Raw genomic sequence first — 27,871 nt, 5'->3', positions numbered from 1 at the left:
CTGAGATATCTTATTCCTCTGTGCCATAGTGCTCCATTGTTGTCCAAAAACTATTAAAAACACATCAGTGGCCTACACTGATGCACTGACTGACATGTTTCTTCATTAAGATGAACATGGCTACTGTAGATTATCTGAGCTGATCCCACATACACTGTCCTGCTGACATAAATCACCAGAATACAGCCCCAGACAAATACACCATTAGTCCTATTTGAATAATGTTTAAAGCCCCTGAAAACTTAGTTTTAAATATTAAGTGTTTCTCTAATATGTTAAATATTAATGACTAAATAAGGAGCAGTTAAAAGTTCAGAAAAAAACACCCTTAGTTATTACTTATGAAGACTTTAATGCTCACAACCCCACATCTGTCATAATGTTTATTTATATTTACATCATCAGTAGAAACAAGGGAAGCCGGAGAAGTCAGAAAGCATTGAGAGGTTTTGGTCTTTTCATGGGATTTCTTGACAATAACAAAAATAAATAGAATATTGCCCGCCTTATCCTTTAATGATCTAGCAACACTTTGTCCTTTGTGCACACACAAAAGAGATGCATTTCCAGACAGTATTTCCGCAATACAGAAAAGAGAGCTTCATATCTCATTGATATCTATAAGTAAGTTTGAACAGTTTCCATGGCAACAAGTGTAATAAAACTCATCCCACACATACTTAACCCTGTAAATCTAATTTTAATTAAAAAAAAAACAGCAAATATAGACCAAACGACTAAAAACGATTCTTAAATGGTTTATTTGGAAACCTGCAATGTTCATTTTTAACCAAACAGCAGCATGGTGATATTTTTTTTACCTGCAGTGAAAAGGTGAGAGCCAGATCAGTCTCCACAGACCCACTGGGTGGCAGCACTATCTCATGGGACCTCAAAATCCGTTTGGAGCCCTGTAAAAAAACAACAACAAATTGGTTGGTGTTTAATTTAGAGGAAGCTCTTCCCCTGAAAGTATTCTGCATCGCTGCTGTTGATATTCACTCTGCAGCAAAGGTGCAAGGCATAAATAATTCGACAGGATTCAACACATTTTAAAACACCACACTAGTATTTTTGCATGTGTTAGAATATTTACTACAAATCTCCTGTAATTCAGTGTATTACAACTTTACAAAGCAAACTAAAAGATTTTACATTACATGTTTGAATGCCTTTTTCCTATTTTCTGCTCAGCAACTGGTTTAATTAAAAACAGAACGAGATATGATGATTTAATCCAGTATACTACAGGATCTCAACCAAGTCTCTTAAAATAAAAATAAAAATGAAATATGGATTGAAAATGGTCAACAGTAAAATATAAACCACAGTGGCCTTTTTTTTTTTCCCTTCATCAGGGAGTGAGATATACAGGACCGGTGGACATATTATATTTGTTTTTGTTTGTGTTTGTTTGTGTGTGCCGCAGGTTTGTACATATCCGCTCTGTTTATACACCATACCTGGATTTTAACAGCTATGACCACAGAGATCAGCTCTTTATCAAGTTCTCTCATCACAACCAGCTTCTTCAGAGTCAGACTGCACAATCTGAGGGAGAGATGGAGAAAGAATGAGAGAAATGTTTTAGTTAGTTTAGTGCCGCTGGTGTGTTTTCTAATATGCACAAACAGATGAGTCATTCACAAAAAAACAGACATTGTATTTATTAAACAGTTTACAACTAAGCAAAACACATACAGTATGTCAGGAAACACAGCGTCAGTCCTTTGACAGGTTTAATGACTCTGCTGGTGTGATAATTTCACACACAGAAGGTGTTAATTTGATGCTCTTATGCTGAGCAGATAAAAATGTGTGAGGTCAGTGATTTACCTGAACCAACCAATACGTTAGCTTGGATGAAAATATTGCCAAATTTTAGCTTATCACATATTTATCGACATCTGTGGATATGTAGGTTGATAAGTAATAACAAATAGCAGGACAGAAATGCCAAAAGTAACATAAATGCACATAAATGTATCCAATCAAGCGACAGCTCTGTATCAATCCATATTCACTAAGCCACGCCCACTTTAGAGCGATCCAATCAAATCTGAGGGATCTGATTTAAATCCCTCTCATAACTGTACTCTGCCCCCATGTTCCATTTTACTCGGAAACATTGCACAATACGGAAGCTAAAGACGCTACAACTGCTGTTTCACTGTGGCTTTTATAGACAGATATGGGAGGGATATTAATCTTCTATTGGAGTATTTCCCAAAATGTAGAAGTATTCCTTTAAAGGTGCCCTGTGGAGTTTTCTTGTAAACAAACAAAAGTTGTGTTTACTTTCAACGTTGCTTTCCAAAATGCATTACGTGTACCCTTGAGGTCTAACAAACACGTTGAATGCATTTACTTCTTCATAAAACATTTGCAAAACCGATTTTTGTTATAAGTTTGAAACCTGCATTACATTACTAGCACGCAGTCTTCTTCCTCACTGCCACTGCTGGTGCATTGCTGCGTATCTTGGCGAATTACTGCCTCTGTAAATCGGTGGTATAGTGTGAAACCATTAGCAGGAACGTGTACTGCGTCTAACTAAAGATCGTAGAAATGTTTCAGAATTCCTGTTAGTTAGCGGCAGGCTGAGCTAAATCCTCTTTTACTTGCAGACAGGCCTCTGCCAGCAGAGCAGAATAGTGACACTGAAGCAGGATGGTGGCGGGGCAGCCGGGGTGGCGTTGTGTTAGGGCAGTGTGTGTGTGTGAGGGGGGTGCACTTTAACAAGCCTGTCACGATTTTTTGAGACACTTCCTCACAAGACGAAAAGAAGCATAAAGTCTTTTTTTTAAAGGAGCTTTTCTTTTGAGGCACTCTTTGGTTCCTTTGACTGAACCATTCAGAAGAGCTGCTCACAATCTGGAGGCCTATTCTCACCAGCCATTTATCATCCGGCTTTCCTTTTTACTGCAAAATTAAACAGTGTTAACGGTGCTGTTGGTTAGAATGACATCACTCCTAAATTATTCTGGTGCATAATAACACGGCATTGAATGTCGTTCAGCAGCAGGCATGGCTATTCAATGACAGCGAAGGTTTATTGTCACACAGAGTAAAAGATGTGGGTTAAAACTGCCATGAGTGACAGACAAAAAGTCCAAGGAGGCAACGTTAATACACCGATATCCGCTGTCATTTAGTGTAAAGACTGAGGAGTTGTAGATGTAATCTAACTCTTCTCCAATTCTCCTATTTTGAGACAGGTGAGGCACCAAACAAAAGAAAACCACAGCGCTAAACAGTCCAGGGCTTTCAAAACCACACAGTGTGCTGAGTGACATAACGCCGTGTCTCTGCAGCAGGGGGGTATCAAGCAGCCCTAAGAGAAAGGAAAACATTGGGACGGAGAGAGAAGAAGCGATTACAATGGCAGGTTTGAAGAAGTCCCCAGCAGGCTGAATGAAGACCTTTCTCTTCTTCAACTGAGACACAGCCCAAGAAATCCCAGGCACAATGGACATAAGCCAATGAAGGCTCACATTGTCTTCAGCCTGCGCTCTCACACAGACAATACGCAGCATTCTTATACTCCTGTTTTGTATTCTACCCTGTTCCCATTGGTTCCAAGCCCACAGCACCATCTATTTCAGTTATGCTAGGTGGCTGGATGTTGGTTTGCGTAGGCAGAGACAGCCAAATGATATCTGCCACACAGACTGCTCTGCTAAAATCTCACATTTAGCTTTTGGATATTTTGTTTTTTATCCCTCACAATGGGTTTATCATGCAGTATGTGCTCTAGAAGCAAATCTGCCCAAAGGAACAGCACTGAAATGCTATTTCTAATGAAACACCACTTAATTTGTAAGAGGATCTGTGCTGACCCCTTTCTCTTTGGTTGGTGACCTAAAGTTCTCACAAGCGGAGATGAGTGAAACTTAAAGTGGAGGTATTGTGGACACACTGGTGACATTTTCCCACCAAAGGTTGCTCTGTTTCACAAAAAATCTTTTCATTTCCAAGGCTTCATACCGACTTCAACAGGCTTTTTGGAGTGAATTGACATAATGGTAGCATTCTTTATGAACATCTACACTGATTGGGTGACAGTATTGTTGGCCCCGCTTCCTATGACATGCCATTTCAAAAATTGTGGCTTGTCTTACAGTGTCTGAAACCAACTCTTCAACTGCGGAATCAGGGGGGGCTGTGTCCGTCAACTTTTCTAACTGTCTTCACACAACTACTTTAGACAGTTTTGTGTGTACAAATGAATGCGACACCATGCTTTTAAGGAGAGATTGTCCAAAAGTATAAACACTTGGTATGTGTATATAAACACTTCTGTCTTTAGATGTGTTCAACACTTGAGGACATATCCAGAGCTTATTTATTAAGACACTGGTTGGATTCTGATTACATCTGTCAATCAGAATCTGTCAAAATGCAAATTAAGGCACCTACTGTATCTTAAACCAGAGGGTGGTGTAATGGTATCACACCTGAAGCAGTCTGGTAACAGCTAAAAACCCCAGCAGAAGAACAATTTGGATGGATGACATGTATGGATTTGCTACACCAAGACAAAGGTTTTGTTTGCCATCATAGGCACTCGCTTTCACTGCTCTCTAACCCACACAGATCAGTCAGTGGTTGTACTGAGCAGGGATGATATACACACTAGGACTGTACATTACGCTTTCTGTATGACATCGCTGATAGATACACTTGGTAGGAGTAAAGATTACATAACTATCACCCATGAGGCATAAAGTGTTTAAATCTAAATGTGTTTAAAAAGACAACATCTAGCAGTATATAAAACTGATTCAAACCCTGAAAATTAGAAAAGTTAGTTTTTCTATGTGACATCACACTTTCATCCCAACTTTATCTCATCAAAAAGTTGAGTATCAGCTTCAACAGTGATTGTAGCCTGGAAGTTCTTTCTGTTCCTTCTTTGATACAAAGAACGATATATCAGAACAACAAAGCCAAGTGCTGAGGTGTCACTCACCAGCTGCTGCCTTTTTCACTCTGAACTGAAGTCGAGGACACTGCCACCAGCTAATGCATTTGTACATTGCGCTCTGTCTGTGTTCGCGGACACACACATGACACACATTCAACACACAGAAAAGCACACAGCTGCTGTTTTGGCGCTGCAGCAAAGAAACCTACTCCCTGTCCTGTCCCCTCACTGCAGCCGGAGAGGGGCTCTGGTCTGCTGAAACACACGGCCTGTAGCGTGGCCCTGCCAAATCCTGATCCAGTGGCCAGCTCAGCACAGATGCTCTGGCAAATAAAGAGGGGAGGAGTGGCAGGCCCAGTATGGTGCTGTGATAGAAAAATCACATTCACTTCATCTGCCAAGAACAACAAACCAACAGGAATTTGTTTTGGTGTCACTGATGCAGAGACGAATCAACACCGTGCTGAATGTATACACACAGTAAAGGGACAACAGGAGCTACCCACTACCAAAATAGGCTAACAAATATACATTCTGCTACGCTACTTGTTAGTCCTAAAAAATATTATCGCCAAACCTGCTTTTTAAAACAGGAATAAGAGTCTACCGCGACTACAGAGGCTCTGTGAAGCTGGCATGCTCATTGTTAAGAAAACCAAATGGTAAGATGGATAAAAGTTGAGGCCACACAATGTAATAGGAGTCACTGCTACTTTACTACTACTGCTGACATTGCTACATTCCTAATACTAGCTCATTTACTCAAGTTCTGCACTCAAGTCCAATTTTGGGGTATCATTTTCATTTTGTGCATCTTTATACTTCTATTCCACTCCACTGAGGGACTTGTGTACTTTTTACTCCACTACATTTATTTAATGCTTGGAGAAATGCCAAAAATCTTTTACTACATCTACTGCTACTCATGTCTTTACTGCTACTACTGCTACTTGTAAGATCTGCTCCTGCTTCTTATACTACTATAACGTCTATTACTTTTATTACTACTGCTGCTAGCCTTGTACAATTACTATTATAGCCACTCCTAAAACTACTACTACTACTTTTGCATTTTGCCTTTAACATGTAGTCTACATTGAACAGAGAGAGAAAAGACTGGGAGGAAAATATGGGTCCAGGGCCAAATCAAACCCAGAGTTGTGCAGGTTCAGATCACACATACAGCAGACCATTAGCAGGTGCTTTGACAATGTAAAAATGACTACTGGTTGTATCTCTGGATTTTCATATCTTGATTTGCAACAGGTCAGTAGACATTTTAAAAGAAAATGTCAAGATTTGGCTGGGGGAAAAAAGCCAAGAACAAGAGAGAGTGTGTCTTACAAGAGATGACACCCTACACCTGACCCTAACCATGAGCATTGCTAGTCATTGATTTGCTTGTCTCTTGACATGCTGACACTGGAGGAACACAGATACTAACAGTATAGTTAAGACTGACAAGCCCTCAAAACTATTGGACTTAATGGCGAGAAAGCTATACTTTTTCTGGGTGCAAGAAAAAGAAAAAAAACCTGTTTTATTCTGTATTCATTAACACAAACAGCTAACTAGCAATTGATATCTTAACATTAATCTACTGTGTAATGTAAATGTAAAGTATTGTTGCCAATGTGTTATAATATTTAGAATTTAAATATCTACTTTACTTTATTTACTAATAAAATCTAAAATCTTTTCATAAGGTATCATTTTAAATTGTTAAAAATCAAGACTACGAGCAAATATTTTTACAAAAACACACACACAAGGTATACTCAATCCTAACATACAGAGCAAGAAAGTCAGAGAGTGAACGGAGATGTTGACTGTGTGGAGGTCGGATAACATAAACACCCGAGGTTCAGTTTCAGTTCCTGGATTTGCTCCTTCTGTTAATAGTGAGAGTCGGGCAACTGTCCACTGGGAGTCCCGCTGCACCGAGCAGCATCGATAATGAGATTTCCATACTTCACACTGCCACTTCCTGCTCTTCTGCCCCGGACCTCACCCACCCACACACACACACTTAAAATAGATGCTTGAACACGACGTAAGAATTGAGTTAATAGTGTATCAGATATCTTAGGGCTTCCATTTGATTCTCGACTGGACGATTTGGTAATCTACCATAAAACAGACCAATGCATTTATTGTATGTAAGTGATTTCAAGTTGTGCATCTGGAGTGAAATGAGTCAAATTTCAGGACCTTTCACCTAAAAAGCAATTTCAAAAAATACCAAAAAGCATCAATCATTTAGCCAAGCTCAGAGTTCAAAAGTTATTTAAAGTTACTGCTCCGTCTTTCCAGTGCACTGTTACGGGATTGTCAGTGCTGTTTCAGTTTCAGGCAAAATGAATGATGCCATTCAGTGGTAAAAGCATTCCATCTCATCATAATAGATAGGACACGTCATGCTTTTTAAGACTTTGAATCTCTGAAAGAAAATCCAATTTCTGAATCTGCTGAATTGAAATTGGATTCAGGCCAACCTTGCAATGTTCAACAACACTTCATGGCTGAGCAGAAAGAAGAAAATCATTTCAGAGCACTACAAAGCACAGTAGTCCTGACTCTGCTGACCTCCAGCACTCCAACTTCTTGCATAAAAGTCAGTCTGGTTGAGCTGGCATAGCAGGCTGCATCAGATTATACTGTACCACCTTTTTCTGCCAGTTCACTGTTATTCTTCAGTCCTTATCTAGACTATTGTGTAAAAAAACCCCAAACATTTGACAGTATTTCCTGAGAGTCACAATTTCTCAATATTTGCATGTCCGCTGTTTGCACTGTCTGTCATCAATTGTTCACATTTTGGCAGATTTGGGAATCCACATTATTCCAGCTCTCTTTCAAAGCATCTCCGGCAGTCTTGTGAAATTACAGTGTGTTCGTCCTTTTGCTTTTTCAAATATTCTCCAATATGTTCAGTGGTCTGGTGACTGCGGAGAAAAAGCCACACATGTCAGCACTCACTGTTCTTTCTTAGACTACACACAGTATAGTGGCATGGCTTCAATCCATGTTTGGGACTGTTTTCCTGCTAGAAAATGAATACTTTTCCTCACAGCTGTAAGTCAGAAGGAATGACTTGCCTCTGCAGAACATGTACTTGTACTTCTATATGGTCAATGTGTAGTTGAGTCTGTGTAAAACACCATCTAAGAAAACAGGACAAATATCCCCACACCTGAATTGTTCCACAAACAGTAAGTTTGATTACAGTTTTTATGCACTGTTGAATTAACCTTTTCATTAGCTCTCTGAATGCAGCCGTTCAAGCACAGATTTAAACCACAACATTTTCCTGTTGTGGTTTCGGGGTTTAGTTGTGTTATTTCCTGTTTAATTTTTATTGTGTCTTGTGTAGTTTTACTTCCTGTCTTTGTTTGCTTTTCCCACCAGTTTTGATTGTTTGCCCTGCCCTGATTAGTTTCACCTGTGTCTCGTCTCCCTTCACGAGTGTATTTAAGCCTGTGTTTGCTTTTTGTCTTTGCCAGTTCATCCTCGGTATCAAGCGGTCAAGCCCTTTCCCCAGTGTACCTAGTGGTTTTGGACTTTTTGCTTGTTTCTTGCCTTTTGGATTTCCTGCCTGCTCCCTTATGGAGTTATGTTTACCTTTTTGGACTGCCTTTTGAATTTGATCTCTGCCTGTCTCAGTAAATCTGTAAGTCTTGTATTTTACCAATAAAGCGTAAATATATTTTAGGTCAGGCTAGCTGCTTCCCCCTGTTTCCAGTTTTTATGCTAAGGCTAAGGTTGCAAACTGTCAAATAAAAGTAAAATACAGAATTGTCCCATAATTGGAAAGTAAGAGGCTCAATAGTGGCTAATGGGAAAACTTTCTAGGTAGGGCTGTGCCACATCCAATCAATTACAAACAATCCACTATGATGTAATGCCAAAAAGTGAAGGTATCAAAAGAATTACTACTTTGCAGTTACATTTTTATCCCATTAACACGTTACTAACTCAACATCTTGTGTCTCCCGTAGTTTTGTGCTTTCTTGTCTCTTCTCTGTTGCTTTCAGCAGGTATTTCTGCCTCCGGCTGCAGAGTCTGGATCTGTGATTGTGAGCCGCTACCGCTACTACTGTTATTACTTTAAGATTACCTGTGTGTGTGTGTCTGTGTGTGTGTGTGTGTGAGAGAGAGAGAGAGGGAGAGAAATTGTATTATACTCAAAAATAACGTAGCGATGGTATCAGTGGTTGGTAATGAACTCGAAAAACCACTGTTGGATGTTACTGTTGGCGTTAATGTAGCTTAGCACAAGCACCAGCTGGCAGTGGGTGGAAATGTCAGTCGTCTCGAATGCTACAAGGATTTAGCTTAAGACTCTCTTGATTTATAAAACCTAATCTAAAAGAAGCAAGTTTACTGCGTGAGTGCCTTTGTACATCAACAAGAAATGAAACTGTAGGATTTATGAATGAAGTTTGGTGAGTAAGACCAAAAACACTGCTCTTACCCTTTACAATCATTGCTAATTAATGTCCTCTCTCAACCCACACTGCATCATCATTAGGTTGGTTTCTCATACAGACCCCTCCTGGCGTACAGATATTTCCATTTCAGGAAGTTGGCAACCCTACTCATGGCTCTAACTCCATATTTAATGCACAGACATGAGATTGATATCTAACTTTAAATAGTAGTTGTATTTCCTAAAATGTCAATTTCTTTAGGAACTCTCAATTTTTCATCTATTCAACAATTCTGTTTCCTGGTGTTTAATGGCCATTACTGCCACATTGAGCCAAAAGTATGACTCTAGATTCTTGCTCCAATCTGTTTATGGATTGAGACCAGTGACCTTTGGGTCACTTTGATGTTACTACACTTGTCCGCTCCAGACAGGCTGAGTCCAGCTCAAACCAAGAAGAGCATAAGGATCTGATTACCTCTAATACTTGAAACACAAGACAAGCAGTAAATCAACAGATGCTGCACATAAAGCAGTCACACACACACACACACACAAATACATCAACAGAGGACTTGAGGTGCTTTGGGATTTGTTAATGTGAAGCAAACAAATGACTGGGTCCAAACTGACCACTGGCAGTCTGGACAGCCTCTGATAAAGCTCTTTAATTCATACATATTGGTTTTCTGCTCATACACTGCATGAATTTCCAGGGTTGCCATGGAAATACATTTTACTCCTCCTCTGATGTAAGTTAACAAGCAACCTTCAGTTATGAATAAAGCAGAGCGCAGTCAGACAGTGTGTCTGCGTGAGTGAGTGGCTGAATCTAAGTGCTCTTGCCTTTACAGGCTAGAATGCATTAAGAGTCAACGTGATGTGTGTCATATTGATGCACTTCTCTTCTGAGGGACTAGTAATGCATTTCACTACTACACTTCTGTTTTATGTAATCATTTATCAGTTTCTCAACGTCGTTTGCAGTCTAACCATTGTCACATCTGAGCAACAAACTGTCATAAATTGTCTTTGCTCAAAGTCATTTAGAAATAAGCCTATTTGGCAACTGAAATTTTATTCTGTGTTTAAAGAAAGAAAGATGGCTGCTTTCCAATAGTTCTCTGATTAAAAACTAACTATACAACTCAAAAATAGGGAAACCCCAGTTCAGTATTGCATTGGACTAACTGTGGCCCTGAAAACAGATGCCACACATTGCTACAGTGACTCCACAAAACTGGACCTGCTGACCTGTTAAAGCTGACCATGCAAACACCAGTGTTTTGCACCATGGCCCAAGGTTGATGGATAGATGCTTCTTGGATGCTGCATTTACAAAACGGTTCAAAGAAAGCGCTACTGTGTTGGCCAAGTAATTAATGACAATTCCCAGTTCCTTGAACCCTGCCTGGATTGTGCTGAAAGGCCAGAAAGTGTGAAAGAGTGTCAGTCTACAGGTGTTAATGGACCCATTTTATAACCATTGTATAACCTCCAAACTATAACACCTTCCCCTCCAGCCTGTATATTTGTAACCGTGTTGTGGTGGTGCATTTAAAGCTGTGATTCCTTAGACTAGGCAATCTTTGTCCAAATATCAACAGTCCTGTGTTAATGTTTCTGGTAATATTTCCACTGAAAACTCTCTTGGTGGTTAATTATCCATAGACAGGAAGACTCTGCTGTTATTACCCCCTGCGGTCTGACTAACTAACTGTAGTGTGATGTCACCTGTAATAGTGCCGACTGATGGCCGCTGCCACCCAACATGTCACATTCATTTACATAGTGTTAGGCAGTTAATCTATTTGATTTTCCATGTTCGAATGAGCCACATTAGTCTACAGTACTACCCACTACTGTAGGTAAGTTAGCTAGCTAGCCTGTTGACTTTCCAACACTGTGAATGTCATGATTATGAATTAAGAAAGTGATAATAAACAAAGAAGTATCCTGATCACAGCCAGATTAACCAGCTAGTAGCAAAAAGTGAGTTGCGGGCCTTGGGGTCCTTCAGCCCCACAGGTTCCCTAAATTTGTTTGGTTATAAGTTTATTAACTGCAAATTTATTTAAGAATATGCACAATAACTGAACCATTACAAATGTATTAAAACTAAAGAAAATAATTGCTGCACATTGAATCCAGGGACCCCTGAGGCTCGGCCTGTAATCCAGCCGTGATGATTTACAAATATAGCATTTACGTTATCAAGACACCTCTATGCCATCAACACTTACCAAAGAAAAAACAAGTTTAAGTGCATTCAAATCATCATAATCATTTTTTAAAGTTTGTTTGATGTCAGTTTAACTCATGGTTAGGTCTATTTCAGTGAGAGTTATAATCTGATGACTCCATTGTCATATGGTCGCTATGGTTACCTGCGACAAGACAAGAGTTCTAAATCAGTGAGGAATATTAGAATTTGGGTAACCGTAGCAACAGTACAAAAATGCTGCTGCGATGCATTTAACAATAGTTAAACTGATGATCAGATCTTCATTTAAGGTTTCCTCTTACACAGTTTTAATGGATACCTGCCAGCCAATCAGAGATGAGTATTTTCCATAGCTATGGCAAAATTGGAAATTAAGTACAATGCAAGTAAAATGTGCTTTTAATGCATTTCAGCCTCTGAGGATTACTATAAGTAAATGTTCAGTTTCAGTTTGTGTATGTCCATATGTGTTTGGGATTGAGTGCAAATGTATATCTAAGAGATATTTATTAGGATATATACAACATATACTGTATATTCATATGCAAAATCTGTTGTGTGTGGTTGTCCATTCTCTAATGTGGCATCTGAATATAATCATGTGTAGTAGTCAGCATCATCACACTGACCCTGCCTGGACCCGCCTCTCATGCAGCTACTTTTCCCCACAGCGTCAGTGTTGCGTGTCTGAAAGCTGAAGTGACCTAAATTCTCATGTCTCTAGGGGTTCTGGAAAACCAGCATCCCTCTGTCTGTGTCCATCTTTCTTTAAGTCTGGCAATCCTTCCTTATCTATCTCTCTCTGTCAGTCTGATTCAAACTATCTCTCACTTTATGACTCACTAAGAAAAAATGTGAGAAGTCTTCAGAGACACTGAAACAACTCCTCAGCTGCAGAAAGTTGAATGTATTTTGAGAAATGCCATTTTTCAATAGACTAAGAGGAAACTTGGAGCTGCTCTGCAGGAAGACAGAGTATTTAAAATAATGGGACACGGGAGGTGTGGCACTGGCACAGGAACCCATAGAGAGCAGTCTCACTGTAAAGCAGTACTGTAAAACTTTAAGGAAGAAGCAAAACACCCACATGCTTTTAAATAGCAGTGACTTCACTTTAGCATTCATTCATGACCAGAGGCTAGCATACTACAGTTCTTAAATTTAAAGTAGCAGAATGGGTGCCAGGCTTTTTAATATCAGCGATCTGTGAATTAATGAATTAGAAATAAAATCACTGCCATATATAGAATTTTGACAATCTTACCACCTACTTACAATTAAACCAAAATTCTTTCTTCCTCCAGAACAAATATGCTTCGGAGAAATGTCACAGTGTCTGAAATGTGTATAACAACCAGTGGAGAGACAACTTTTCTGTTCTTAGACTTTTCCACTAGCGGGGAATGTCAAGTTTGACCTGAGAAAAGGTGATGTTGTTAATCAAAAGACGTTGTCCTCTGTACAGTGGCCATTTTAAGAAATTTCGGACTGTCAGGCTCAACTTCCATCACTCTAAGATTTGTCTCAGACTCAGCTGTCAGCTTTTTGTCAGCCTTACACTCTAACCTTTAAGGTCATGTTTGCATGTTATTGTGCTCATACTGTAGTTATACTGTGTTTACGTCATTAGGAATGGCCGGTAGTAATGGGAAACATTCTCTTGGTTACACCTTGCAATTGTTCATACATCAAACAACTCAAGACAGCGTTCTCCAGAGTTACTAGAAACAAGAATTGGTTGTGTGGGGGTAAAAAATTATGTGAATCATGCAAGTATCGGGCACCAAATGAGGGAATATCTTTTGAAAGAACGATGTTTATCCCTCAAGTAGGGTTCTTATAAACTTGCAGAATCTTTGACAAGAAGCCTTCTGGAGGCTTGTGTTGGTCCAACACCTTTATAAGACTTATATTAGTCTTGGTTTGTACTTCAATTTGTCACCCATCTGTGTATACTAGCTTTCAGAGTTTAACCGCTAACTCAGAAGTGACTGAACAGATGTATTTTATGAATGTTACAGGAAACCTGTTGCTGTCTAAGTGCAGTATGTTCATCCCTCTGACAGAAAACTAAAACCTTCAGTGCACTTAATTTAGCTTTTAATCACAAAGTTAAGTGCTATTAAGGTAACAGGTTCAATCCCAGCAGCTTATATATCCATCAACTGCCATGTATTTTGTCAAAGTGAAAACAACCTGCTCACTAAAGTGCTCTGAATGAGTCAGCTAAAATGCCTCTCTATATATATATATATATATATATATATATATATATATATATATATATATATATATATATATATATATAATTAACTGTCGAAAAAGAAGATCAAGGGGCGCCCTGGTAGCTCACCTGGTAGAGCGTGTGCCCCGTGTATCAAGCTTGTCCTGTCCTCTCTCTCTCCCCCTTTCCTGTCTATCTTCGGCTGCACTATCAAATAAAAGGCAAAATAAAGCCCACAAAAGAAAATCAATCCTCTCATTTTCTGTTACATTCCCCACACATCTGCTGGCCAAATTATGGGCTTCATAAACGCTGATTTATTTTTTTCTACAGCCCTTGTAAGAGCTGAACATTGAAGATGTGATTGTAATTGCTGCATGTTTATCTTTCCGCCGAGGTGTGCAGCCTGTTCACACATCTGTGTCTCCTCTCTGACGAGGCAACATGGCCTCTTCATCACACCCTTTCAAACTTGGAGTGAGATTTGGTGGGGAAACATCTTGCACCTGTCGCACAGTACGGACACACGGTGGATGATTGGTGGGATACTGTTACTATGGCAACTGGGCTACACATGCTGCAGTTTACTGTACAGATACAGTGTGCATGTAAATACTGAAGAGAGATCTTTTTGCTTGCTGTGAAATCAAAGAGGGAAGAAGAAGAAGCAGCAGCACCAGAGTCCTGAATTGCTGGCCACCAGGCCCAGACTGAAACCTGAGACGCAAACATTACAGAGGAATACTGCATTCCAGCTATTTAAATACACCCCTATACACACATACATCCTCACACACACACACAGCACGGTCAGGGTTGTCACTGCATCAGAGCTGGTGGCATCCTACTCTAAACATGCCTCAAACACTCAGGCTTGAATGACTGACATGCCATACCAACACCTTCTGTAACACCACAGTCACCGGCTTCTCCACAGCATGCCTAAACCGCTGCAGACAGAAGCTGAAGTTGGTAAACAAGACGCATGACTGAATTCTTTCTTTCAAGACATTTCTGCTTTGTTGAGCATTACAGAGTGGAGAGAGGCAGGAAAGGTGAGTGAGAAGAGAGTGGTGGCCACACTTGAATGCACACAGATTAGCTGTGTCCCAAATGCATACTATACTATAAAGTATTACTAATGTAAACAGTGGCACTCTTTTGGCATGTACAAAAAATTGATCTACTTGACAGCACTGGTGAGAGACGTACTCAGATTCTTTACTTGAGTAAAAATAGCAATACTGAAATGTAAAAATACTCCAAGTAAAAGTCCCGCATTCAATATCCTACTTAAACCTGCAATAACTGACTTTTTTGTCCACTTGGGGGCAGCAGAAACAGGTTGTGAACACAACACTGACATATCATCAACTTTTAAGTTGATATGGCGAACTTGTTAGCAAACAGTTGCTTATTTACACATTCAGTAGTTACGGAGCAACATTATCATACATTTGGATTTGTGTTTCTGTCCACCTGATGAATGTAATGTTTTAGCTCTGTTTTTGGTCTTCACCAACTCCTGAGGGAAATATCTGGCTCTTTAGCTGCTAAGTGCTCCACTAGTTTAGACCAGTGGTTCCCACCTGCAAAGGATCATAAGATAAATCTGAGGGGTTGTGAGATGATTAATGAGGCAGGAAATTAGATTAATTTGTATTCATTTTTTGTACTTTTCTCTAATCTTTGCTTTTTTGTGAAATATTTAATAATTTTACCTATTTGGGCGTCAAACAGTCATTTAAATGAAACCATTTGAGAAGTTGGGGGGGAATGTCTCCGAACTGATAACAACTCATAGACATCTGAAATGTGACAAGGGACTACAACTGCTTATTTGTAAGGGGTCACAAGCAAAAAAGGTTGGGAACAATTAGATTAGTCTTAAACAATACATCATATTTTATAAACTTATCATAATTGTCTTTATGTAAAATCTTAATCTGTAAAATAACTGTTATTACATGAGTAAATGTACTTACTTACTTTTCACTACTGCTTGACTGTTTTGTTTGGACAGGAAATTATATAAAAACATGCACCGAAGAACTTTGGAAAGTAAACAAAGAGAAAGAAAAATATTCGTCCAAACATTTAATGCTAAGACAAATTACAAAAATGCATATTTTGTCAGCTACAGAAACAATGTCTCAGTTAGTCTGGATAATCCAATTTTTATTGGGTTTATTGGGTTTTAAGTAGTTCCAGTAGAAACTGTTTACAGTGAGGTATGTGGATTATCCAGAGCAACCAGGACATTGTCACTGGAAAGACACATTGCTGTTGAATGTTTTTTTAAATTACATTTTTCAACACTTCGAGTACAACAAACACAATTCCATTCACATTTGTTGCGTGAGCAAGTAAAACCAAAACTATCTGCATGGATAACACTCTTTCAACACAAGTAAATGAAAGAACGTAGTTTTTTGTTATCCAAGATCCAAGATGTCTCACCGCTACCCACAATTTTAATTGTTTCCAGTTGTTAATGGCTCTTACATTTCCTATTTTCATTGGATTGTGGGACAATTGTGTACAACAGCACACTCAAAAATCAAGTGAATTTAGTAAATTTAGTGCATACTGGTGGTTTAGTTGGTTAGAAATAGTATATAGTATGGATCATCTATTACATCTATTTTGTTCCAGTATAAATTTCTGTTGAATGTGTGGCATTGACTGTGATATTAGGCAGCTGTTGCCAAAGCAACCATGAGTGATGAGTTGTTCACCTCTAATTGTTTTCACAATGTTGCAAAGACCATGTTACAGTACAATGACTACAATGCAGTCCACTTGACCGCAGTGTTCATGAAGGCTGTCCAATACCTCAGGCACAGAAAGGAAAGGTGGACATGTTATTGGCTGGCTGAGCTATCAGGACGCCCAGAGGTCCAGGCCTTCACTGGCTCTACATGCAATGACAGGTAAAAAACAAGGACATAGTGTCTGTGACATTACCCACAAGTTTCTGAAGGGATGATCTGGAGTCACTACAGTCTTTGTCACTTATTTGGAGCCACAAAATAGAAAATGTGGTACCACGATGGAGCCCGGGTGAAGATGAAAATGATACAGCTTTCAATTAAAGCAGTACTCAATGATTTTTGGCCATTTGGGGGCAGCAGAACACGTTGTAAACACATTAGGGGGGTCTCCATCCACCTATTTTTATGTGTATTTTCAATTTGTGCATAAAAATGCTGGAAATTTGCAAAAAAGTTTTAAGCTTGGTTGAGATGAAAAAGTTGATGTATCAATAAAAATAAAAATGTGACAAAGTGCAATAGAAACAGACTTAGCGAATTAATCATAACAAACAAGAAGCATGTGACTTATTTGACTAAAACTGGCGACACACAAAAACATCATCATCTGTGTGCTGACAAGTTCCTCAAATTAACACATGAAACATAAGTGCCATATTTCTATCACATTTATACATTGTTTTCCACTTGTTTGAGGTTTGACTGGTGCTCTTTTAATTGCGTCATCTTGTTGTGTCCTCTTCTTCTACGATGGTTTAATGGCATCCGACTGGACAATTAGCACCACCAACTGTTTATCTCAATGCAGCAACTCCTATTATTTGCATAACAGTAATGGATGGAAACGCTTGCTGATTTTCTGAAAGTACTGTCAAAATTCACTCTCCTTTTAGCTCTGTTTTGGTCTTCACCAACTCATGAGGAAAATATCTGGCTCTTTTGCTGCTAAATACTTAGATATGTTCACTAGCTAGTTGCTAACTGTGCATGTCTGCCGTTTGGCGCTGGACATGCAGTATACAGTTCGTTTATAAGAGGGTTTTCATTGAAAACAGCAGCCACTCTCCGCTTACATCAACCATTCTCTGGCAGCAGAGAGACTGAACCAAAACAGTAAAGGCCATAAAACCAAAACAATGAGCTGAAAGATGCTAAAACGCTCCGTAGAGCTGAGGAGAACTGCAGACTTAGATGATAATTCAGTGATGACACTGATTTTGAAAGAGAACTCTGGGTTTTTCTATTGACCTCAATACATTCAATATTTTTGGATCAGCCATTAGTGGAATTGCATCTTAAGCTCTTCTGCCACACTGGCTTCAACATTGAGCCGTGGTCATGACAGCTTGACTCCAACACAACCTCTGTTGAACTCACACTTCAGCATGGTGAGACATTCCTGGTACTATTAAGAGTAGCGGGATAGGATACGTCACAATGACCTTGCTATGTAAATCTAAATGCACAATGTAATACACAAAATTTGCCAAATTTAGAATATCCCTTCTACATTATGAATTGCATGGGTATAGGAGCATGATACATGTTAAAACATATACTGTGATCCTACATTACTTTCCCTCAGGTTAAAGTACACATCTGTACACTAAAATTTGACCATTGTTAAGTGCTATAAAGCTTTAAAATTTGTCATTAGGGGTTTATTCTATGTTCCTAAAAGGAGCATCGGTTCTTGTTTATCGTTCTTGTTTTTTATTGTCCAACAAAGTATTGAGGCCAAGTGCTGAATTTGTAAAAGCTATAAACTGATTCAAGTTGAGAAAGGTTCAGAATGACAATTAGACTATTTTCTTGTTTTTCTTCCCTCCTGTAGGTTGGTATTATCCCGGTGGAGTGAGGCATGGGGCGAGATGCCAGGAAGCCTTGGGATGGAGGGCAGGGAAGAGGAGAGGGGGAGTCCATGTGCAAGATCAGTTCCCAGACTGCTCCCCAAACCACTGGTCCTACATCCCCAAGCTCAGCTAACATTCATGAGGTTGCAAGTTTGTGGCAGAGACAGAGTGTTTATATGTAGAGAGCCACACCAGAGAGGTAAGAAATGAGAGAAAGAAGAGAAAACAGAAAAAGAGGGAAAATTAAGCAGAAAGAGATGAAAGGGTGAGGAAGAAGAGGGAAGTGAAAGATATATAATTAGAGAGTGTGAGAGCACACCAAAGGCAGGAAGAGAAAGAGAGCAGCACTTGCACAGTCATAGCCCGGTGCAGCGATTTATTTTAGACGGTGCAAAAACAGATTTGACAGCCAGACCGTTTTTTTGTCAGGGTTTTGGTTTCAAGTGCTGACATCTGCCAGCTTACAATTCCCAATTACTGCCCCTTCCTGGAGAAGCATACTCACAGCAGGAATGCAAAAATAAAACTTTGACAGAAAAGGTTATTTTTTGAGGAACTATGTTATTTACTGGTAGTTTTCTGATTGTTGTTGAGGCACTTGTGGTTTTAACACTGAGGAAGCTGACAACAGAACATGAAACAACCACAACATCTGAAAGCCTCCTGTGCATTTACTGGTCTTACTGAATCAATCACTGAAGCTATTTGTAAAGCCAGTGTTAACTGCATGTAAACTAAGTGTGTATTATAAGACATATGTAAAGATGTAAGAAAAATAGAAAGATAATGAAGGCTAAGATTAAAAGAAAGGAGGAAAATAAAACCCAAAAGTAAAAATAACAAACTTCACACGATTATAAATGATAAAATAATAAACACCTGACCACCTTATAGTGATGGAAGAAGTATTAAGTACCAATACATGTACAGTATGTAAAAATTCTTCATTACAAGTAAAAGTTCTCCATTCATCCTACTACCGAAATGAAGTACAGAAGTATTATAAGCAAATTATCAAAAGTAAAAGTACTTTTTCTGTAGTAAAATGTCTCCTGTGTCTGATATATTATTATTTTTTACATTATTAGATAGTTAATACTGATGCATCAATGTATAAGCAACATTTTACTGTTGTAGCTGGTAGAGGAGCTAGTACTTTATATACAGTTAAGTATTTTAGTTCAGTGGTTCCCAACCACATCTTCTACAAGATAAATCTGGGGGGTCGTGAGATGAGTAACGGAGCAGAAAAGAAATGTGCATTGATTTTTCAAACTTTTATTTAATCTTTGCTTTTTTGTGAAATATTGAAGAGTTTTACCTCTTTGGCATTTAAATGAAACCATCTGAGAAGTTTAGAGGAGAAATGTCTCTTTGGTGGAACTGTTAACAACTCATAGACATCTGAAATGTGACAAGGGCCCACCTAGACACAGTTTTTTCGTAAGAGTTCACAAGCCAAAAGGGTTGGGAGCCACTGGTTTACCTTATAAATGCATTGTATTTTAATAGCATATCATATTTTTTTATGTAAAATCTGAATCTGAAAACTAATTAGTAACTATATCACACACACACACACACACACACACAAACTCAATTAAAGGTACAGGAGGAAGAACCAATATCAGGCTGTTATGTTAAATTGATTCTGATTGGACATAACAACCTTTCCTCAAGAACGACCTGATAGTGATTAAACCCTCAAAATCACTAATTCAGACATCAACTATCAACTTTAAAAAAAACAAAAACATGACAGCTGTATCGGCAAATTACAAATTCACTCAGAAATGTATTGGTTTGTCTCACACGTCAGAATCAGAGCAGAGGGCGATCCCCCCGGTGCACCAACGCTGGCTCGTAACATAATAACGCTTATCTCTCGCTCATCTTTGACAAGTGCAATAACATGCAATGAGAAACTGAGAGGAAGAGACAGAGGTCCATCATTACTACACTCCGACAGCTACCGTCAGAGGGATAGGAGACTAATGAACCCCAAACCTCTGTAGAGAGACAGCTCATACTGTACAATTGCACAGCAAACATGCCAGAAACTTAACAGGAGGCTGTGATGAGTACGTGGGCTCTTGGAGCATCTCATTCAGTTTTTTCAACTACACAGGTACTATACTCGGGACAGATTTGGATTTCCTTTGCTTCTTTACGCTTAGATGACCTTCTCCAAATGTACGTAAAGCAGAATCACAACAACCAGAGGCAACATCAACGAAAGACTTGGGGGAGCAACTTTCTGTGTATGTTACCTGGGATAACACTATATCAGTTATTGTTTTCTGTTTCATGTGGTGAAATGTCAATTGTTCTGAAATTTTTCTAGTCATAATTTGATTATCAGCAGAGTTGCATTGGACCTAAATAACAAAGTACATTTACTCAAATACTTTACTTAAGTATAATTTTGATATTCCCTAGTATTTCCATGTTATGCTACTTTATACTTCTACGTCATTACATTTCACAGAGAAAAATTTTATTTTTCCCTTCACTGCATTGTTGTTACATATTACATTATAAGTTTTTACATACAAAACATACGATCAGTTCATAAAATATGATCCATTATTACAGATTAAACTACCAAAAGAATATGAAGTAGTTAAAATTAGCTCCACCTTGAACAACAACAACATTAAAGTACCGCTTACATATTAATACATTAACAATAATGATCCAATAATATAATAGTATAAAGGGTGACAACACTCCTGAAAAAAAGCCAGGAACATGTGTTGTGTCAGCATACTTTAAGTTATACTTTATTTATCCCTGTTAGCAAATGTGTCTTTTGACCCCAACTACTCTCAGTTGCCAGATTATTAGGTACACCTAGCTAAAACTAAAGCAGCCTAATGCAACAGTCCTGCAATAAATCCTCCCTTCATGAAGGTTATAATGTTCAGTTTTTATTGAAACTGTTTTAGAGAGGTGTTGATTCAACTGTATAGTCATTTTGGAGGCTGGAGTTTATGGTGCTGTTGAGCTATATTGCATTATATTGTTATTTAGTCTATCATTGATAAACGGGGATAATTGATGTTATAAAATGTAGAACTTTTCCTTGAAGACACTGCAGCCACACTTTAGTCTGAATATTGGAGCACTAAAATGAGCATATTAGCATATAGCTGAGTATCTGTGGCCCCAGTGGGAGTTGACCTGTATCCACTGCTGCGTTAGTACCCTTATTTACTCTCTGAGCTGTACAGGACAGGCCTGCTAACACCCTGATAACAGCGTGTCAGAAACACATATGCAAGTTGTAGCAGGTGAAAAAGGGTCTGAGCCAAGCTTTGCTGCGGTAGGCAGACCAAGCGGTCATACTACACACACACTCCCACACTATAATCAATCTGCTGTGGTTCTTTCCCATTATTCAGACGTGTGCCGGGGGCTCTCCAGCGCTCAGCTGCTCATGCAATATTCAGCTGTGGGATTTACCGGCTGGCTGGGTAGACGGTGTAGTGAAGTGACAGAGCAGAGCCTGGTAAGGATGTGTAAGTGTGTGTGTGTGTGTGTGTGTGTGTGTGTGTGTGTGTGTGTGTGTGTGTGTGTGTGTGTGTGTGTTGGTCACAAAGCTCAGGACACACCGAGCCTAAAATAGATTTGAGTTCAACCTGTCTGACAAGAGAAGACAGCTTTGACAGGAGGAGTATAAGTCTGTGAATGAATGTGTGCTGAAGTGCAGTGTCCACACACACACACATACAAATAAAAAACACAGACTCATACATGCACACACAAGTAAAAAAGCTCAACATTTTGGGAAATTCGCCTTTTCACTTTCTGGTTTTTAAGTTTTCTTCAGTATCAAAGTAATCCACTGATAGCTGTCCATACATCCATGGGTACATTGCAAACAGAAACTGCTAATTGCTCATTCAGCATGCTTTTAATGGTGCTAATTTTCCAAAATGTAAACAAATATAAACAAACAAATAAAAAAACGGGCCTCAGGTTTTAGCCCACAGCTAACTAACTGACTCTGTGGCAACATCATACAGTACTTCCTGTACTTCCACACATTTTAGGGATCATCCAAACATATTTTGAAAATGTTGGTGGTACTTAAATTTTCCTAAACTCACAGTTAAGCAGGTAATCCTTCATTTGGAGTTAAAACATTAAAAACTAGGGGTGTCGAGGTCATATGACAACGGCATATCCCATTCTATGGACCCACCCATACAGTACAAAATAAAAACACACATGCATGTACTCATACACATTCATCCCCTCTTTGAAGTGGCTCATACATGAACCATCTCCCTCTGTTGCTCTTGAATAATAAAGAGACAACTGGAGTCAAAGTCTAAACTCCGTCCTAAACGGTGCCCTCTCTCCCTATAAATCACGCTCATATTTGCTCAATGAATCTGTGTCAGTAGATCATTAAGCTCCGAAGGCCAACGGAGCGGCAGGAGATAGATACAGCTCTGCTTTCGGCTTTCACACCTCTCCCTCCGTCTCCACAACGACAAGCTTTTATCATGAAAGGAGGTGAGGGGGAAAGGCAGGCTGAGGTTTTTCCTCCACAGTGCCAAACAGGAATGCCATTACTTGTTAGGTGGAGAAAATACAGAAAGAGAAAGATACTTCAAATGTTATCTGTAAACCACAGAGGGAAAAATGTAGGCTGGGATTCCATCTTGGTATTTCCTAATTGGCTCTAAGGGAGGAAAACTCCATAAAAGGAAGCCAATGTGAGAGAATGTGTGCACATGAAAGATGGAGTAGAAAGAGAAAAAAAGAGGATAAACATTTAACATCCACACGACTGATGTATGCTGAAATAAAGCGAATGGTGTAGCACTTGTTTAATGAGTTTCACGTATGAATTTGTTAAAAAAAAAATCAACTTAGCAAATGAAAATACAAAATATATGAAAATATAAAAAACAACTGGCATTTTTGCATGCACAATTAACTGGAAGAGAAGAAGAAAACATCAGCTGCATTTTAACATAGCATTCCTGTAATTGGTTTGGTGTAAACAACCGGCAGTGTGTGTGTGTGTGTGTGTGTGTGTGTGTGTGTGTGTGTGTGTGTGTGTGTGTGTGCGTGTGTGTGTGTGTGTGTATGAGAAAGAGAATTTTAATTTTTTATTTGCACAGTAGGATAATAATGAGCACAAAAAGAAATTTTGCAAGCTTCAAAAGGATTACCTCCAGGGGTCTACAACATAAAAGGCGTCTCAAAATGAAACTGCGAGAGAAAATAAGAAAACAACAACAGTAAGATGACAAAAATCTAAACTAAATCTAAACTAAGGACAATGTTCTGCCAGCCTGCAGTCAGTTTGGTGTTTTTGTAGCAAGAAATAAAGTAAAAGAGACAGAGGGATGAACAGAAATAGACAACAAACAAAAGACAGAGAAAGACAGAATAAGATAAAACAGGGGAAGAGCGGGTGACAGACATTAAGAAGTTAAAGACAGAGCGCTAAAGATGATAAAGGTGAATTGGATGAGGGGGAGGTCACGTTCTCCTGAGACCGGGAACATATAGAGCCTGAGGATACAGACCGTCTCTCATACACTGAAACTCAACCATGAAATTCCTCGCACACGCCTCCTCGACTCCCCTCTGCCCTCCCGCCCCAGCCCGTGTCGTCCCTAACACCACTTTGACAGCTCAATAATTGACTGCTTATCTTTTATTAATAGAGGGAGCCATTAGGCCATGGAGACACGTCTGGGGTTCAGTCTGCGTACAAGACAAAGCACTGCCGCCCCTCAGATCAGACACCTCCTCTTTCTTTTTGTCTCATATTTTGGCATCTGCTCAATGTTTCACTGTACCGTCGCCTCTTGATTAGCCTCATAAACAACAGAGGTGTCCTCTGTGTCACTGTGGCGTTCCCATGTTACCCACAATGCAAAGGCAACACTATGATCACAGAGCAACAGAAAATGAATGGGTTCTTTTCAAAACACCTTTCCAAAAAAGGTGCTTTAATCTTTTATTCTAGAGGCTTCTGCAGTCTTCAAAGAGGCTAAAGATATCAAACCATATCAAATAGTTTTCTTATGATCAAAACTCAAATATCTCATTATCTCGAGATAACAAATTCAATGTTTGGCCATGTTCCAAACTTGACTGCCTCATTGATATTGCCTCAGTTTAGTCTGACAGAGCAGACAAAGGCAGAAGAAAAGACAGCGATTAATCAAAAGATTTTACTTTAATCAATCTCTGATACGGACTGAAAGACAAAATTCAAAGAGGTGACAGTTGGAAGGCCAGAGAGGACAGAAGCAGAGATGATTTCTTCTTATAAGATTTCTCGTGATTGTACAAGATCATAAAGTCAAGTTTATTTGTATATCACCATATTATACATAAGCAGGCCAGAGTGCTTTACATAAAAACAACATAAAACAGCAAAAGTGTGCAAATAAACAGAGACATCCATGCATAAATACACATAAAAGTATATATACATACACAAATACAAACAAGCATACTGTTAAAGTACGGTGTGTTCATTTAAGAAAACGCTCGAGTGAAAAAGGTCTTTAGTTTGGTTTTAAAAGAACACAGTGTCGGGGGAAGTCAAAGATCAGCAGGCAAACTGTTCCTTTCTTTAGGCGCATAAACACTCAATGAATTTTCCCGGACTGAAAGTGCTCTAAGCACATGGAGGAGATTTCCCACACGATTGGGAAAACAATAATCTTATTAATCCGTTAAAGGTTTATTTAAATGCGATTATATAATGCGATGATTATATCAACTCAATGCAACATTTAAAAAGTTTCTTATTACCATGGCATAAGTTGTTGTGTAAACAACAATTATTTCATGAAAAAACAAAACTTGAAATTATTACATCCATGTCCTCTCTGACTTTATGTAAACAAGAGTCTACAGCCATGCTTTCGGCTCTGTGAGGCTTTACCAAGGCACAGCGACGCTTTGAGCTACATGCTAACGTCAACATGCTAACATGCTCACAATGACAATTTTTGATTTTTAGCAGGCATGAAGTTTTTGCCCCTGATGATGGTGCTAGTTGAGAAGTTAAAAGATGAAGAATTCATCCTGAGGAGAGCATGAATGTGTGTACAATATTTCATGGCAATCCATCCAGTAGTTCTTGAAACATTTCACTCAAAACCACAAATGTCAACCTCATAGTGGCGCTAGCGGAAAGGTCAGAGGATCACCAAAGTCGATCTATCCTCTGGAAACTATGAATATCTATGCAAAATGTTATGCCAATCCATCAAGTAGAAGTTGAGATATTTCAATTGATAAGTGAAAACTTTGACCTGCTGGTGCTGCTGGAGGAAAAATCAGAAGATCACCAAACTCATTACGACTCATCCTCTGGACACTGTGGACATTTGTACCAAGTTTCATGGCAATCCATTCAATGGCTGTTGAGATATTCCAGTCTGGACCGACAGAAAGACTAAAAGACTGCCACCCCTAGAACCACGCAGCAAACTACAACTCCCTAGGTAAGTTTGTCATTAAAGCCACAAATTAATCTCAATAATGAGATATTAAAAGATACTAAGAGATAATGAGATAAGAGATAAAAGATTTGGCAGCAGCCTAATATTACTAAATAATTCATTACTTGGCATAAAAAAACATTTGTTGAATCCACATTGACTAGTTTCCCAACTGACCAGCAAAAGTCAATACACTAATGTCTATTAGTGAATCTAAATAACAGTATTGAGCAGGCTAACTTTCTCTGAACTCTCTCTGGAGTGAAAACACAAAGATCAATAGCAGTGTCCCTCACTCTCGCCCAGTCTGTGTAAACTGGAACAGAGGCTGATGGTGGTTTATAGCCTTTAGTACCTGCAGACACCAGAGCTGCTGAATGAAATCCCACTAAAGCAGAGGATGGCGGCTCATCCTCCTATAAAAGGCCCTGCAGTGGAGATAAGACTTATTTAAAATGCACTCAAGCAAACACAGACCTTCAGCTTTGTGTGTCCAGACATTTGTCCTACAGAGACTTTCTCAAGCTGATCAGATGAACAGCTTTCTGCAGACTGAGGATGAGATTCAGTGGGCTATAAATAAAGGGTTTAATATAAAGTTTAATATATGGATTCTGGAAAACACCTGCTTTGTAATATTAACTGTTGACTGTTATTTTATAATATATCATCTAGACTGTTTTATTTTTGGCCAAGCTAGCAGCGGAGCTCTATGGATGGCAATATCAGACTGTCTATCAGTCCACCACTTTCTCAACAACTATTGGATGGATTGTGATGAAATTTGGAACAGATATTTAACAGATGAAACCTAATAACTTTGGTGATCCCCTGACCTTTCATCTAGCACCTTCATCAGGTCAAATTTGGATTTGTCTAATAATTTAGCTTATGCATTGCTAACATTATGCTAACAGGCTAAACTAAGATGGTGAACAAGGTAAACTTTATACCTGCTAAACATCAGCAAGTTAGCATTGTAATGTATGATGAGCATGTTAGGTTGCTGATGTTAGCATTTAGCTCAAAGCACCGCTGTGCCTAAGTACAGCCTCACAGAGCTGCTAGCGTGGCTGTAGACACATACTGGCTGCATCTAACACCCCAAAACAACTGCACCCATTCTTTTCTTTTTTTTTTGAAGTTATTTTTTTGGGGCATTTTATGTCTTTATTAGATAGCGATACTGGAGAGACGACAGGAACTGAGGGACAGAGATGCATTTGAACCTGGGATGTTGCGGTTCATGGTTGGCGTTTCAAAGTCACGGGGGCGCCACTGCTTTCTATTGAAGCCCACAAACTGGGCAAAACGACATTTTGAGGTGCTTCATCAGCACATCCCACAGCACCCATCAACCTGCTGTGATGCGCGTCAACTCACCGGGATTGTTCTGCTTCACAGTGTCGACCCGCATCAACTTTCCTGAGATTGACACATCCTGGTTACTGTACTTCTTCTGTCTGCATATATGTGTCTGTAAGTGCTATGAACGTTACACATCATATGACATGGACACACTCATTTGCGTGCATGAACTCAAACATCTGAGGCAGAAATTGAAATTTGGGTGAAAAAATTATAAACACGCATCCCCGCAAAGCTTTTGGGTCCTCTGTCTGCTTGTCAAAACAACACATTTGTGACTATAAAAAAAATCTAAATAAAAATGGGTTACCTTGAAACCTTCAGGTTCAGTGCAGTGCATAAAGGCTGCCAATGCACTAGCTTTTTCAATTTTGTGAATCGTAATGAGTATATGTATGAATGAATGGTTCATATTTTCAACTAAAAATGAACCAATTATCTGCAACAAACCAAGGCTGATCACTCTCCAGCCTTGGTTTTGTTGTCTTAATAGGCTTTTTATCTGTATTACCCAAAAATATCCACATTCATTTCCTGTGATGATTAAACATACTTTCCATGTTTCTGTTTCACACAAAGCTGAGT

At 39.0% G+C, this 27,871-nt stretch overlaps 1 protein-coding gene across 6 annotated transcripts in view; it reads right to left on the bottom strand.

Annotated features, from left to right (window-relative positions):
- The window catches only part of pacs2 (phosphofurin acidic cluster sorting protein 2), a 63,774-nt gene that overhangs the window by 20,481 nt on the left and 15,422 nt on the right, over window positions 1-27,871 (bottom strand). For 5 of the 6 annotated variants that reach the window (XM_044167434.1, XM_044167433.1, XM_044167436.1 and 2 more), the window contains exons 2-3: window positions 1,464-1,551; window positions 822-911 (exon numbers count right to left, since the gene is read on the bottom strand). In XM_044167434.1, the coding sequence (XP_044023369.1) occupies window positions 822-911; window positions 1,464-1,551 (178 nt within the window). Of the gene's footprint in view, window positions 1-821; window positions 912-1,463; window positions 1,552-4,972; window positions 4,993-27,871 lie in introns of those variants that run through there. The other variant, XM_044167438.1, reaches the window with a different exon arrangement.

Source organism: Siniperca chuatsi, linkage group LG15, assembly GCF_020085105.1.
Source record: "Siniperca chuatsi isolate FFG_IHB_CAS linkage group LG15, ASM2008510v1, whole genome shotgun sequence".
NCBI lineage: Eukaryota > Metazoa > Chordata > Actinopteri > Centrarchiformes > Sinipercidae > Siniperca > Siniperca chuatsi.
This window is presented reverse-complemented; position numbering and strand designations above follow the sequence as displayed.